Below are 14,175 nucleotides of genomic sequence, written 5' to 3' on the forward strand. Positions count from 1 at the left end.
CTTGATGGCAATATTAATGGTCATCCCCTACAAACTGTGACCACCTTCTCAGTCACAACTAGTAATCTCCTTAAGGTTTCAACACAACAGATAAAGAGTGATGGCCAGCATGTTCAGGGACAAATCTTTGAACACAACCTCTCCAGCACAGATAGAAAACACTCAGTCGGAAAGAACACTCCACAGACAGAAAGCCAACAACTTCCAGCAGGTTTATTTAGAGTTTCAGCTAGGCTGTGGAGTCCTATTAATGTGCCGTCATCAGATAACATTTGTAAAAAAAAAAAAAAAGGGGCCTGTTGCTTGGGAGATAAGAGCAAGAGTGAGTGTGAGTGAGAGGGAGAGATTGGTGTTTAAAAGGGGCAGTATTTTGGCTGAAGCCTTTTGATGGTGCCGAAGTTCAGTGCAGCTCTGTGCCTGAGTATCCAACTGTCTCACTCTATAGAGTGACTTCACCATCTCCTTTTACTAGAGCATGCATGGCCAAAAGAATTGTCATGATTAAATTACACAATGCTTGGGATTCCACAAGGTCAAAGAATCCAGGAGTTTCAAGGCTGACTCAGTTTATAATACTTTTTTTTTTTTTTTTTTTTTTTTAAGAAAGGCAAACAGCTGAGCCATGGAGACAAGGCATATGAAGTTCAAAAGGATTATTTGCACCCAGTATGTTCATGGGGTAAAGAAAACATCCAAGCAAACCTCAAACCAAAATAAACCTCCACATTCTCTCACACTGTAGTGCTTGGTCAGCAGTTACAGTGTGGAAATTAAAAATATATTGGCTTGACAGCAAGCTTCATAGGATAAATCAATAAAGTGATCTGTGAGCTCGGCTGCCCTGAAGAGATCAACTGTGCACCAAACTGCCGGCATGTCCCATCACCCAACACCCAACAATTCTAGCGCCGCTTGAGTGACAGGACCTTTCTAGATTGGCAGGCTCTTTTTCCTGCTGTATATACATCAGAGCCTTGTAAATTGTACAACCCCCCCATTCATTCTTTGTGAAGCAATCCAGTGTCTTGGCAGTGTTTCATCACCATCACATAGTGACAGACACCTTCCTAAATATAAACCCTGCTTTTACCTTCCCACTCATGTCTCTACTGGTACCTACTACTGACATGAAGCTGACACAAAGAAATGACAGAAATGAACATACAGGAAAGCCATGCAAAATGTGAACTATAAAAATACATAATATTCTACAAAACAAAGAAAATTAAATACTAGCTACAATAAAAGATTTGACTTGATCCAGGAAGTAGTGGTGTTATGGTAGTACTGCCCTCTACTGTGTGAGAAGTCACTTTAATACATTAATAACTACTGACATAAAGCTGCATCTGATTGAGCAGGCCTGAACACTTTTCATAAAGTACAACTATGCATCCATAGGACATTTGAAATTTATTTCCTCCTTTAAACGGGTTGATGTGGGAACATGACTATGATACTACAGTGAGGGAAAAAAGTATTTGATCCCCTGCTGATTTTGTACGTTTGCCCACTGACAAAGAAATGATCATTCTATAATTTTAATGGTAGTTGTATTTGAACAGTGAGAGACAGAATAACAACAAAAAAATCCAGAAAAACGCACGTCAAAAATGTTATAAATTGATTTGCATTTTAATGAGGGAAATAAGTATTTGACCCCTCTGCAAAACATGACTTAGTACTTGGTTTAAAAACCCTTGTTGGCAATCACAGAGGTCAGACGTTTCTTGTAGTTGGCCACCAGGTTTGCACACATCTCAGGAGGGATTTTGTCCCACTCCTCTTTGCAGATCTTCTCCAAATCATTAAGGTTTCGAGGCTGACGTTTGGCAACTCGATCCTTCAGCTCTCTCCACAGATTTTCTATGGGATTAAGGTCTGGAGACTGGCTAGGCCACTCCAGGACCTTAATGTGCTTCTTCTTGAGCCACACCTTTGTTGCCTTGGCCGTGTGTTTTGGGTCATTGTCATGCTGGAATACCCATCCACGACCCATTTTCAATGCCCTGTCTGAGGGAAGGAGGTTTTCACCCAAGATTTGACGGTACATAGCCCCGTCCATCGTCCCTTTGATGCGGTGAAGTTGTCCTGTCCCCTTAGCAGAAAAAAAACCCCAAAGCATAATGTTTCCACCTCCATGTTTGACGGTGGGGATGGTGTTCCAGGGGTCATAGGCAGCATTCCTCCTCCTCCAAACACGGCGAGTTGAGTTGATGCCAAAGAGCTCCATTTTGGTCCCATCTGACCACAACACTTAAACCCAGTTGTCCTCTGAATCATTCAGATGTTCATTGGCAAACTTCAGATGGGCATGTATATGTGCTTTCTTGAGCAGCGGACCTTGCGCGCGCTGCAGGATTTCAGTCCTTCACGGCGTAGTGTGTTACCAATTGTTTTCTTGGTGACTATGGTCCCAGCTGCCTTGAGATCATTGACAAGATCCTCCCGTGTAGTTCTGGGCTGATTCCTCACTGTTCTCATGATCACTGCAACTCCACGAGGTGAGATCTTGCATGGAGCCCCAGGCCAAGGGAGATTGACAGTTCTTTTGTGCTTCTTCCATTTGCGAATAATCGCACCAACTGTTGTCCCCTTCTCACCAAGTTGCTTGGCAATGGTCTTGTAGCCCATTCCAGACTTGTGTAGGTCTACAATCTTGTCCCTGACATCCTTGGAGAGCTCTTTGGTCTTGGCCATGGTGGAGAGTTTGGAATCTGATTGATTGATTGCTTCTGTGGACAGGTGTCTTTTATACAGGTAACAAACTGATATTAGGAGCACTCCCTTTAACAGTGTGCTCCTAATCTCAGCTCGTTACCTGTATAAAAGACACCTGGGAGCCAGAAATCTTTCTGATTGAGAGGGGGTCAAATACTTTTTTCCCCTCATGAAAATGCAAATTAATTTATAACATTTTTGACATGCGTTTTTCTGGATTTTTTTGTTGTTATTCTGTGTCTCACTGTTCAAATACAACTACCATTAAAATTATAGACTGATCATTTCTTTGTCAGTGGGCAAACGTACAAAATCAGCAGGGGATCAAATACTTTTTTCCCTCACTGTAAATCTACCAAAATGTTATATAGCATTGGTGTAAATGATTGCAGTGGAATGTCGATAAGGATGTCTTGTGGATATATCCCACACATAAGGAATTAATGTGATGAAAGTGGTTGTAAGTCACTTCAGTGAGATGACCGCGTGTGGCTTTAAGAGCCAGAAACACACACACTGTAGACATACACCGTGACAGTAATGATGATGGTATAGCGGTCTTTCACAGGCTGCTGTCTATATCTGTATTCAGAACGCAGGGCCTGAGACAGGTATGGACCCACCACTGATGTGTTAATAGCAGAATGTTACAATCACATTCAGTTTAAAAATCATCTGTTCACTTACAGCCATTAATAATGCCTGTGAAGGGTATTAAGCCTTTATACTTCATATATACTGTGCATTTCATGTGCATGTGGTACATTGTTACACTAAGCCTAGTTCTACACAAGTTAATAATTTATATTATTGCTATTGCATTTTCAAAACAGCCTTGTGAGTGTGATTGTGTGCTGCCTACTTTCTCCAAAAAAAAAAAAAAAAAAAAAAAAAAAAAAAAAAATACAGGGCAGAAGACATCACTTCATCAGGTGAACTGATTAACAGAGAAAACAAGACTTTGATAAAGGTATCAAGAACAAGGGGTCAGGGGGCACAGTGGCTTATTGGTTGGCAAGTTTGCCTCGCGCCTCTGGGGTTGGGGGTTTGAATCCTGTGTGTTCGCCCTTTGTGTGCGTGTGTGTGTGTGTGTGTGTGTGTGTGTGTGTGTGTGTGTGTGTGTGTGGCTTACATGCTTGTGGAGCTTTCTCCAGGTACTCCAGTTTCCTCCAGTCATGTCAAAGACATGTGTTGTAGGCCAACTGGCATTTCAAAATTATCCGTGGTGTGTGAATGTGTGCGCCTTGTGCCCCAAGTTCCCTGGGATAGGCTCCAGGCTTCCCGTGAGCCTGTGTAGGATAAGCGGTATGGATGGATGGAACAAGGATTGTCAACTGGCAGACCGCAGTCCAGATGCAGACCCAGCAACGTATTTCAGAGGACTAAACCAAGTACCTGTAAAAGTACTGTAGTAGAGCCAATCAACATTTGGGGGAAAAAATGGGCAATATTTAGCGAATTCCGTAGCAGATCCCCTGTTGCAGCTGAAAGCAGCTCATCAGACCAGGCATGGTTAAAGTCATTAGTTCAGAAAGGGGTAGGTTTTCACAGATTTTGATAGATTTTTTCCTTTTATTTGACCCGTCCGGTCTGATTAGCAAACCAACACAACGTGGCTTGTATAAAATAAAGCTGACAACAAAAATAGAATGTTTAAAGTGCACAAAGAGTATGTGAAATTCAGAGAAGACAAAATCAGTTCAGAGTCCATGTCGCTAGTCAAAAGTGGCAAATGGAAGCACTATGAAATGAAACAACCACTTTGAATTGTCTTATTTATCACACAAACTAATTAATGTCTATGTATTAAAAGATAACTGTTGTCTCCATTCAGTAGTGTTGGTTGCTATCCAGAATTTTATGTAACAAGGCCTTTGTAAATGTTTAAGTGAATACCCATACCCATGATGGAGAACATCCTTGCACCCCAAGTTAATCATTATTGGGGGAAAAAAAAGATAAGATTAAAAAACAGACATGCTACTCCCCTTCATTCACTTTAATTTCACAAAGGTCTCCCACCTGTATTCCAATGTACACTATTCACATATAGCTGTACCCAGTAGTTACAATTCTCATCACATTAAATAACTAAACATTAAAAACAAACTAGCCAAAAGCACTTCTCTTTTTAACTCATGATAAGAAATACAGCCATAAACCATGTTTTTTTTTCACGTTTGTGTTTGCTCTGGTGATCACGGAGACGCATGGAGTGGTCTGCCCTAAGGTGCGAGGTCAGACTGCTGAGTGGGCTTTGGATAAATAGTGACAGAATGCACCTTGGTGAGGGTGAGGGTTTGTTAAGTTAAGCTTGACAGCAGTGTGGCTTCTTGTAAATCACACCCTTTTGCACAGGGCAGGTTCTAACCATGATGATGCTCTGGACAATCTAAACAGCAGTCAGTGATTGGGTTGGCACAGGTCTGGTCAGGCTGTGCTTCATCACACAATACCCTCCGGCAGAGAGCTGGGACTGAGGCAGACATCTGACATCACCTCTGTTTAACAGCCCTGATTCTCACAGCACCTCTAGAGGAGAAAGAAATGGATAGCACTGTGGTTAGAGGAGAAACTTTATTGGACAAAAGCAGCATTTAACAAGTGCCAGAAAGTACTCTGAGCATAGCACTAAAAAAAGTACCACAGCCTGTTGTGCATGCTCCATTCATTCCAAAACAGTTACACAAAAAAAAAAACATAGGGAAAAGCAAGCATAAAGGACATAATTTCAAATTATAGCAAGATGTGCGATCATTTTTTAGGCTAACGCTCTTGCTATGAAGTTAATATCTTGGCAATTATATTAGTTTTTATGTGTTCTCATTAAGCCTGGGCTGGCTTAACAAGAACATACAAAAACCAGTATAGCAATGCACACACCACATATAAATGTTGATTGGAAATGTAGAGCTGGAGTGACCTCTTCATGTTTGTTTTGGGAATAATTTATGGTCTATGCCTGTCTGCAGGGTAGCAGGTGGAGCTGTGTGCTGCAGGGAGCATGGAAATGGCTGTCACTATTGCTGACCAGGCCAATGAGAGGGGGCACATGGAGAGCCAGGCTCTAGTTTCTGGCCTCGCCTACAAGAAAGGAAAGATTGGGCCTCTTCAGCACCCCTCAGGGAATTCAGCACATGCCAGATCTTGCAGTGAATGTCTGCCAGGCACTTCACCCCTTCACTCAGGAAAAGTCCCAAGTGACAGAGGATTAAGCCTGTACATGTTGACCTGCTGTGTTCACCCAAGATCTGCAAAGAAATGTGGCGGAGCAAGAAAATGACCCTGCACAAATGCAGCACAAAGACAGAGGCAAAAAAGAGTGTGTGTGTGTGTGTGTGTGTGTGTGTGTGTGTGTGTGTGTGTGTGTGTGTGTGCGCGTGCACGCACGTGTGCCTCTACGATCAGAAGTCAAAGGAATTAAAAGATTGCCCTATGTGAAAAGGCCTGAAAGTAGTTCATATTGATGATTATCAAATTGAGCGGTTAATTAAGAAATAAAATCTCTACAACTCATTTCAATGGAGTGAGAGGTGGACAAATTAGTATCCCGAGTGCCAAGGAGAAACAATGTCCACAATAATTGTTTTTTCTTCATAGTTGCCCAGTGGACTATTAAGTTTAACAACAAGCAAGAATTTCACAGTTAACATGTTGAGGTCAGACCCATAAACTTCAGGAGAGGCCTAGGACAATAGCTACACTGTCACCCACTTCCCAGGAATTAACAGTCATTAGTTTCCCTTAAGCCCTGTTCACACGGGGACAATTTTCACAGCGTGAAAAATAGTCCATTTAACACCCCAAAGGCCATCAATGTATGTGTTCACACCCAGGTGTAAAACGCAAGGCATCAAAGTGTAAAATATTTTTAATGTCAAGAGTTTTTTTTGTACTGGCTGATCAATGAGATCTGAGCTTTTATTCATGTGCCGGAGCTGCTGAATTTACATAAAAGTATAACTTGATGGCACTCAAGTACAAAACTGTCTTACTGACGAAGAAGACGACGACAAAGATGATGCAAGCACCCACTATTTTAGTGAGAGTGCGCATAAGTGACATACCCGAAATAAAATGCTCACTGCTAATAAATCCTTCTGTCTACACACAAACATGGTATTCTTTGAAGCCACCAGATACAAAAATTAAACACTAAATACTACACAAGTGTATTTATTATGTTGTGGCTAATTTTTTGATGACACTTAAATGCAAGAGTATATTCTAAATGATCCATTTAATGTTCAGTGATTTCCTCTTTGTCTCTTCACTGCAAATGATAATCCGCTGATTGATAGTCCAGTGTATTTATTTTGCACCTGGCATATATATGCATATTAGTATTCGTGACCTCTTATTCAAACAGCTAAGTGTCCCATTATTGAGTCATCGTATTATCATATTGACCACAATAAAGACTATTCATATTCAACACATCATCAATTTGCAGGAACAATAACATTTTTGGGCACAACAATAGTTGCCTTATACCCCCTTGTCGCAATTCTTACAGATACAAGCTGGCAAAGAACATCTCAACGTGATGCAGCAAGATTAACCATCTGCAATGAAGCTTCATCTTTTGCATTAAATCACACAAATATTTACATTTTTAATTTTTGTTTCTTTTCTTCACCTCATATATAAGGTTATATCACCTCTGAGCTCACCTGCAACATGCTGTGGCTTCATAGGGCCTGCTTTTTTCAGAAAAGTGCTCCCACCATCAAAGGCCACGATTGGCTCATTAGGGATGTCAGACTCTGACCTCTCCAGCCCACTGCCATTAGCACCACCATGATTGGACAGCTGAATGATCTCTTCAAAATGGGACGCTTCACCACCTGGTAGTCCATTCTTGTGTGCAGTAGCCTGGATACCATTCATCACAAGGACTGAAGAACTAAAAACACAACACAAATGAGTTAATAGTATGAGTTACACAGCTAGGCAGCCGTTATCAAATCAGCTTCCTCCTACATTTTTATTGTTTTACAGCTCTATAAAAGTTGCATGCCAGATAATCACTGATTTATCTTAATGCATTCGTTCTAATATAATATAACAGACCATTCATGGGGCGGTCGCGCCACATAATCTAAGACTAAAAATAAACGGATTAAAAGGGCCTTATTTAACATCAACAAAAAGTATTATCATTGATTTGGATAAGTTTCTGAATGAAGACATTTGTTTAACATTTCTGTAAGGAGTCTCCAGTGTGTCAACCAGTATGTTTGCTGCCACAAGACTTCAGGACAGAGGAGTTTGCACTTCTCGGCTGGTTTCACTGTAACATGACAAGTTGCATTTTTTTTTGCATTGTATGAACTTCAAGAGAGAAGTTAATACAAACAAAAACAGAGGCTGATGAAGGAATAACTGCTAAAACATTAGTCATAACAGGAAGTAACTTGTGTTCTGCACATTCCACAACCTTAAATATAATTAGAAAGTGATAAAAAGTATGACAGGCTGCTCTTTAATCATTAGGAAACGTAATAATTGACAAATTTCTATGGTACAAGACGAATGCAACACTTCAGGATCTGCTGTTATTGGAAAATAATCTACAGGGCTTATATAAATCACTACTGCCATAGACTGAGCAAAAAAATAGCAATTAAACAAGGAACTAACTTCAACACATAAATATATGGTGAGCTACAAGTGTCTAATTACAGAGATCTTGGCTTTTTTTCTCTTTAAAAAAAAAAAAAAAAAAAAAAAAAAACAAAAAAAAAAAAAAGACCATTCTATTCACTTACAGTGCTGTGAAAAAGAATTTGTTTTATCTTAGATTTTGTTTTAATTTCTACTATTTCACAACACTGTATACCTTTTCTTTGGTTAGATTTTCAAATTTGAGAGTATTTAAAATTAAATTGTTTAATCTAACAAATAGCCAGAAAAAAAACAAACACTGGCAGTGTACATTGGAACCATAGCGAGTGGCATTTGTAACTCAGTAGAGGATCCTTTGTTCCAGAGAATTAGAAGTATAACCCATAAGGATTTCATTAATAAGCCATACTGTGCTGTAGTTTTATTTTGCCAATCACCATGTGGAAATCGCTTCACAGTGACAGTCCAAAGACACTCCACTGCCATTTCTTCTTGTATTACATAAAAGTTTCAACAAAAAAAGTGTATTGTTATTCACCTCTCTTTCCTTCCACTTTGTGACTGGCTATCTTGTTTCAGCTCTGTACTTGGAAGGTAGTCCTCAGATGCTGTGAGAGAAAATACCATATAATTACACTTCCCAAAATGAGCTGCACTACTGTGCCAGTTTGTTATAAGCATTTCCACCATCTGGTTTCTTTTATGATATTCTGTGTTTGCTGTAGTTTCAGACTGTAACAACTAGGTGACAGTAAACCCATAATAAGGACAGTGCTGAAAGGCTCAAATCTAGGCAACTACATGGATGCGCCACACTGACAGATGGCAGGTTATTTTCAAAAGGGTATCGATTAACAAAATTAAATCTTTTGCACTGATTTTTCACTGGCAGTCATAACCAGTAATAATAGCTAAACATGCTCAGACAGCCACACATATCCTTCCAATAAGAAAGCTGCTTAAACAAGTGAAACATGAATGCACAGTGTATATGTCCAGTCAAAATACTGTACCACACCACAACCTCAGTGTTACAGCACCACAAACCCACATACAACTTGTAATGATTCAAGCAATGGACACAGTAGCTGAATTTAAGAGGACACAAAAAATAAATACACGTTCAAAGGTCCTGTAGCCATACTAGCATCTGGATTAGATTTTTCTGCTCACATTTTGCATTTTGACCCATGGTTAAAGTTGGTTAGGATATGACTACACTCTGGTATATGCTATGCTTTTACAAATTCCGCCGCTGGCATCACATCTGTACCAGGTCATGGCTTCCACCCTGCTGGAATGCCGGTCTCCACTCCTGCCCTGGCACCACTTCACATAATGAGCACTGAAATCTCAGCTTTAGACTGGCATTGCAAGTTAGACACGTGAGCATGACAGAGAAGCACAATTGTGTGCATATGTTGTGTACACCAGTGGTGATGAAACCAGTATTCAGAACCCCAAGATGATCCAGATTTTTGCTCTATACCAACCTACACAACAGAGGGACAGGGCAAAAACTTGGGACCATCTGGAGGCCCTGAGGACTGGTTTGAAAACAACTAGAGTACACTTCCAAAAGTTTAGAAGCAACTATTTGAAATTATTTCTACCCCCACATAATGATATAGGATGTGAGACACCAATAAGACCATTACACACCACTGGAAAATGTAGAACTTAAAACTTATTAGCTTAAACACAAAGATAATAAACATGTGGTGCTGGTTGTTTGCGAATTGATTTCTTTGATAAACTTTAATAACATCTGGTGTGCTTCTGTAAAATTTTAGATGTGTACAACATCATATTGACTAAATAACCAATAACTGAGCAGAGATCCACTACTGCAGATACACTCTGTATTATACAGCCTCTGTGGCCATAGAGGATGTGTATAATGGAGGTTTGGCTTTTCAGGGAACACACACCATGTGGTCAGTTCCCTCACAATAGCAACTCTTGTTCTCAGTAATTTCATGTTGTGTAACAAATAAATAAATAAAAAGCTGCTCTCATAGACCAGCCTGCCAAAGAACAGAAAACTGTGCTGAGAGGGGGAAAAAAAATACATTAGACAATGAAATAAAGGCACTTTTCAACTGTATTGGAGGAAAAGCCTTCTAACTTATTTTTTTCAATAAGCAATAATGGCATTATTGTTAAGCAAAAATTTCACTCTTTTACCTTTATTGCTCTCTGATTCGGTTTTCGAACTTCCACCGTTAACTTGCGGAGGAGCAGAAGATTTTACGTCCTTCTGTGCAAAGAGGGAAAAGGAAGTAGAAAGTTTAATTAAATTGTGAATTTTTGACTCAATGGCCACATCATACAGAGTAACAGATTTGAATCAGAAGTCTACCTTTTCTGGGGTGTCTGTTTTGCGTGTCCTTTTCATGATTTCCTCCAGGCGCTGGGGGGGAGGTTGACCAAAAAAACAAAAAAAAAACCCACCAAATTCAACCAAAATCATTCATTCATGTATTATATTACTCTTATAAGGCAGTTTCAAATTTACATGGATTTAGAACAATATTATTACTAAATATACTATATATAAAATATAGAAAACAAAAGAATATGAATATCATTTATTATAAAAGTAACAATAATATTTATCTTCTATTCCAAATCACTGTGCCGAGGCTAGTGAAGAGCAATGTGCAGACACTTATATAATCTGACTGGAGGCTAAGCTGCTACAAAAAAGTGAGCGGATCCGATTAGAGGAACTGTAGAGTAAGATTGCATTTCCAATGAGGGTTAACACCATTGGAGCCAGTGTAGAGAGGGAGCCTGTCTCTGGTAAACACTCTGAGAGAGTGTGTGTGTGTGTGTGTGTGTGTGTGTGTGTGTGTGTGTGTGTGTGTGTGTGTGTGTGTGTGTGTGCGCGTGTGTGCGTGTGTGTGTGGTGTGGGCATGCTGGTCCCAAAATCCTGCACATACCCAGTAATTATGCACAGCTATTTTTTACAAAAAGGCACGTAAGTGCTACAGTATGTGACCAGTCACTAGTGGATGAAAGTGTCATGAGGCTAAAACACATATTTAAACATTTGTTTATGGTCAAAACACTCTTTGAAATGAGTGGCTTTGGTCCTACCTTCTTCCTCTGCAGCCTCTCTTGCTCCTCCTTCTGGAAGTGTTTCTCTCTCTCCAGACGCTGCCTCTCCACTTCCTCTCGGGCTTTGGCTTCGGCCTCCTCTTTCTACAAAACACACAGCTGTGACTGATGGAACAGATGTTGAGCTACTGCTGACCCCAAAACATATCGATTACTTCAGGAGTTCTCACTCCTGCATGTAATGTAGTGTCTTGTGTAGTTAACACTGATGAATTTTTTATTTATTTATTTATTTAAGGTTACTGTGTTGGACACAAGATGGTGCCAGTGTCAAAAAAAAAATACTGGCACATCTGAGACAACCTGACAGCTGCATTCAGAGAATAAAGGCCAGGGTTTTCCTGTGTGTGGTCCTCCCGCTAATAAAACAGTGCAAACCTGAAGATCATGTGACATCAGTGTTTTCACTGAGTTATTCTCCATTATTCTAGTATTATTCTATTATTCAGTGTGTTGGTGAGAGAGAGAGAGAGAGAGAGAGAGAGAGAGAGAGAGAGAGAGAGAGAGAGAGAAAGACAGACAGTGTGTAACTATGAATGAATAAATGAATGAGAGAGAAAGAGATTAAAGAAATCTATGTATTGTGTCTCCAAATAAATATCAAGGATATAATTAACCCTTGATACCCACTATTGAGTGACAAAGCAATATAAACCAATTCATTTTCATTCATTTTGTATGTGCACAGCACAGAGCCATGAGCTCAGCAACAGCTGAACAAACAAATCATTATTCTACATAGATTATTTGAATAGTTTAATATGACATGGTACTTTAAACCAGTGGTCACCAACCTTCTTCACTGAGATCAAGCTGTTTTAGTTGATCAAGAACTTCTTAGGGCAATGATTAGATGGTCAGGTGGGTACGATTATGGTTGGAGCTAAAGCCTTCAGGAAGGTTGATCTCATTGAACAGTGTTGGTGAGCACTGCTTTAACACATTAAACCATTCAGGCTCTGGGACAGTGGAGCATTATGATCCATGGACTTTTTGTTTAACAGAAGCAAGTCCAGAACTTGGACGCTTCAGTTCCATGACTCAGAGAGATGGCTCTAACCTGTCTCTGGAGGCGCTCGTTCTCTTCTTGTTCAGCTCTGGCTTTTTCCTGGGCCTCCTTCTCCTGCTGCAGACGCTCAGCTTCCTCTCTCAGCCTCTGCTGCTCTGCCATGAGCCGTGCCTCCTCCTCCTTACACCTGCTCTCTTCTGCCTCCCGCACCATCTGCTCCACCCTACACATGCACCTGACCATCAGTATTACCATACTCGGATCATGAGTGAAATGAAAATCTCGTTGAACATCCAATAATGAAAAACTAAGTGGAACCACACATACACAGAGGGCATTATAAAGAGGAATAACTAGATGCACACCATATGCCATTCAGTCGATGGGTCTAAAATAACTGGGCAGTCATCAGTAGATAGCTACAGGCCTGACTGGCACCGTCATTCCTGCCAAAGGTCTTCCCAGCTTATAAACGCCTCACGCAGGATTGAGCTGCTTGCTTATAATTTCGACAGCTTCTCACCAAATGCAATTACATTGCACACATAGAGATGTAGCACATCTTGTTCAGCTGCATCGCAGAGCATGTGTGTGACATGCAAGCCTCTCAGTTGTGCTTGAAATGTTACTGCATGAAATACCAAACTTCCGAAGCAACTTAACAACTTAAGCTGTGAAGCTGACCTCTCTTTCTCTTCCTGCTCCCTCCGTTCCTGCTCCTCCCTCTCCCTCTGTTCTCGGGCCTGTCGTCTCCTCTCAGCCAAGATGCGGGCGGCTTCCTCTGGATTAGTTGTTCCAGCCATGGGCTTGGCAGGGGACGGGGCTGGAGAAGCTAGTGGAATGCTGGAATTGGGCAAGGAGTGTTCAGGAACAGAGGAGGGACAGATGGCTGTGGTTGGTGTATTTGCACGAGGGGGCGTGCCAGGGGTGGACAGCATGACAACTGGAGGGATGGGAGAAGAGACTAAATGGGAGAGAGAAAAAAAGACCGACAGAGAGAGAACGCAAGAAAGACAGAGACAATGGACATTATTCATCAAAGGCACAAACAACCAAATCTGATATACTTACTTTTATTATATGAATATTACATGAATAAAAGCAGGAAATTAAATATTGGCAATAGAATGGTAATTATTATTAATAATTATTATTTTATACCCGGACCACACAACAAGATTTATACTTTCCTAACCAAAGTTGAAATTGTTGGAGGCCACAGATGAAGAGAAATTCAGTCTTTGGATAGCAAACTCCCAGGACTAATACACTACAAGCATTCAGATTATGCTAACAAATTAGAGTCAAGATTATATGTAAGGTATAATCTACGGATAGGTGTGCATTACACAATTTTAATGCACGGCGTGGTTGCCTCCACACCCATCTGTGGATTATCCTGCTTATATCGTGGTCACCTGCCAGCACCAAGGTAAAGATGTCACTGACATATGCAGTGCAAAATTTGACTGAAAGAATTTATTTAAAAAAATATAAATAAATAATAATAATAAAAAAAAATTGTTATTTTATATATGGGTTGTTAGATCTAGAATTCTGCCTGGTCTAAATCATACACAGATATAAAGTAGTGTGATAAGATTACGTTTCTTTGAATTAATTAAAAAAATTGTTATTAGACACATTTACGGCATTCAGCAGACGCCCTTATCCAGAGCGACTTAGAGAAGTG

At 40.3% G+C, this 14,175-nt stretch overlaps 1 protein-coding gene across 6 annotated transcripts in view; it reads right to left on the minus strand.

Annotated features, from left to right (window-relative positions):
- Nucleotides 1-4,705: 4,705 nt before the first annotated feature.
- Nucleotides 4,706-14,175, minus strand: part of map7d1a (MAP7 domain containing 1a) — a 52,498-nt gene continuing 43,028 nt past the window's right edge. For 4 of the 6 annotated variants that reach the window (XM_017475425.3, XM_017475409.3, XM_017475417.3 and 1 more), the window contains 8 exons: nt 13,167-13,446; nt 12,534-12,705; nt 11,453-11,557; nt 10,712-10,762; nt 10,537-10,609; nt 8,888-8,957; nt 7,395-7,627; nt 4,706-5,253 (listed from right to left, as the gene is read on the minus strand). In XM_017475425.3, the coding sequence (XP_017330914.1) occupies nt 5,243-5,253; nt 7,395-7,627; nt 8,888-8,957; nt 10,537-10,609; nt 10,712-10,762; nt 11,453-11,557; nt 12,534-12,705; nt 13,167-13,446 (995 nt within the window). In that variant the 3' untranslated portion in view covers nt 4,706-5,242. The remainder of the gene's footprint in view (nt 5,254-7,394; nt 7,628-8,887; nt 8,958-10,536; nt 10,610-10,711; nt 10,763-11,452; nt 11,558-12,533; nt 12,706-13,166; nt 13,447-14,175) is intronic. The other 2 variants (XM_047157211.2, XM_017475400.3) reach the window with 2 other exon arrangements.

Source organism: Ictalurus punctatus, chromosome 1, assembly GCF_001660625.3.
Source record: "Ictalurus punctatus breed USDA103 chromosome 1, Coco_2.0, whole genome shotgun sequence".
In the NCBI taxonomy this organism is placed as follows: Eukaryota; Metazoa; Chordata; class Actinopteri; order Siluriformes; family Ictaluridae; genus Ictalurus; species Ictalurus punctatus.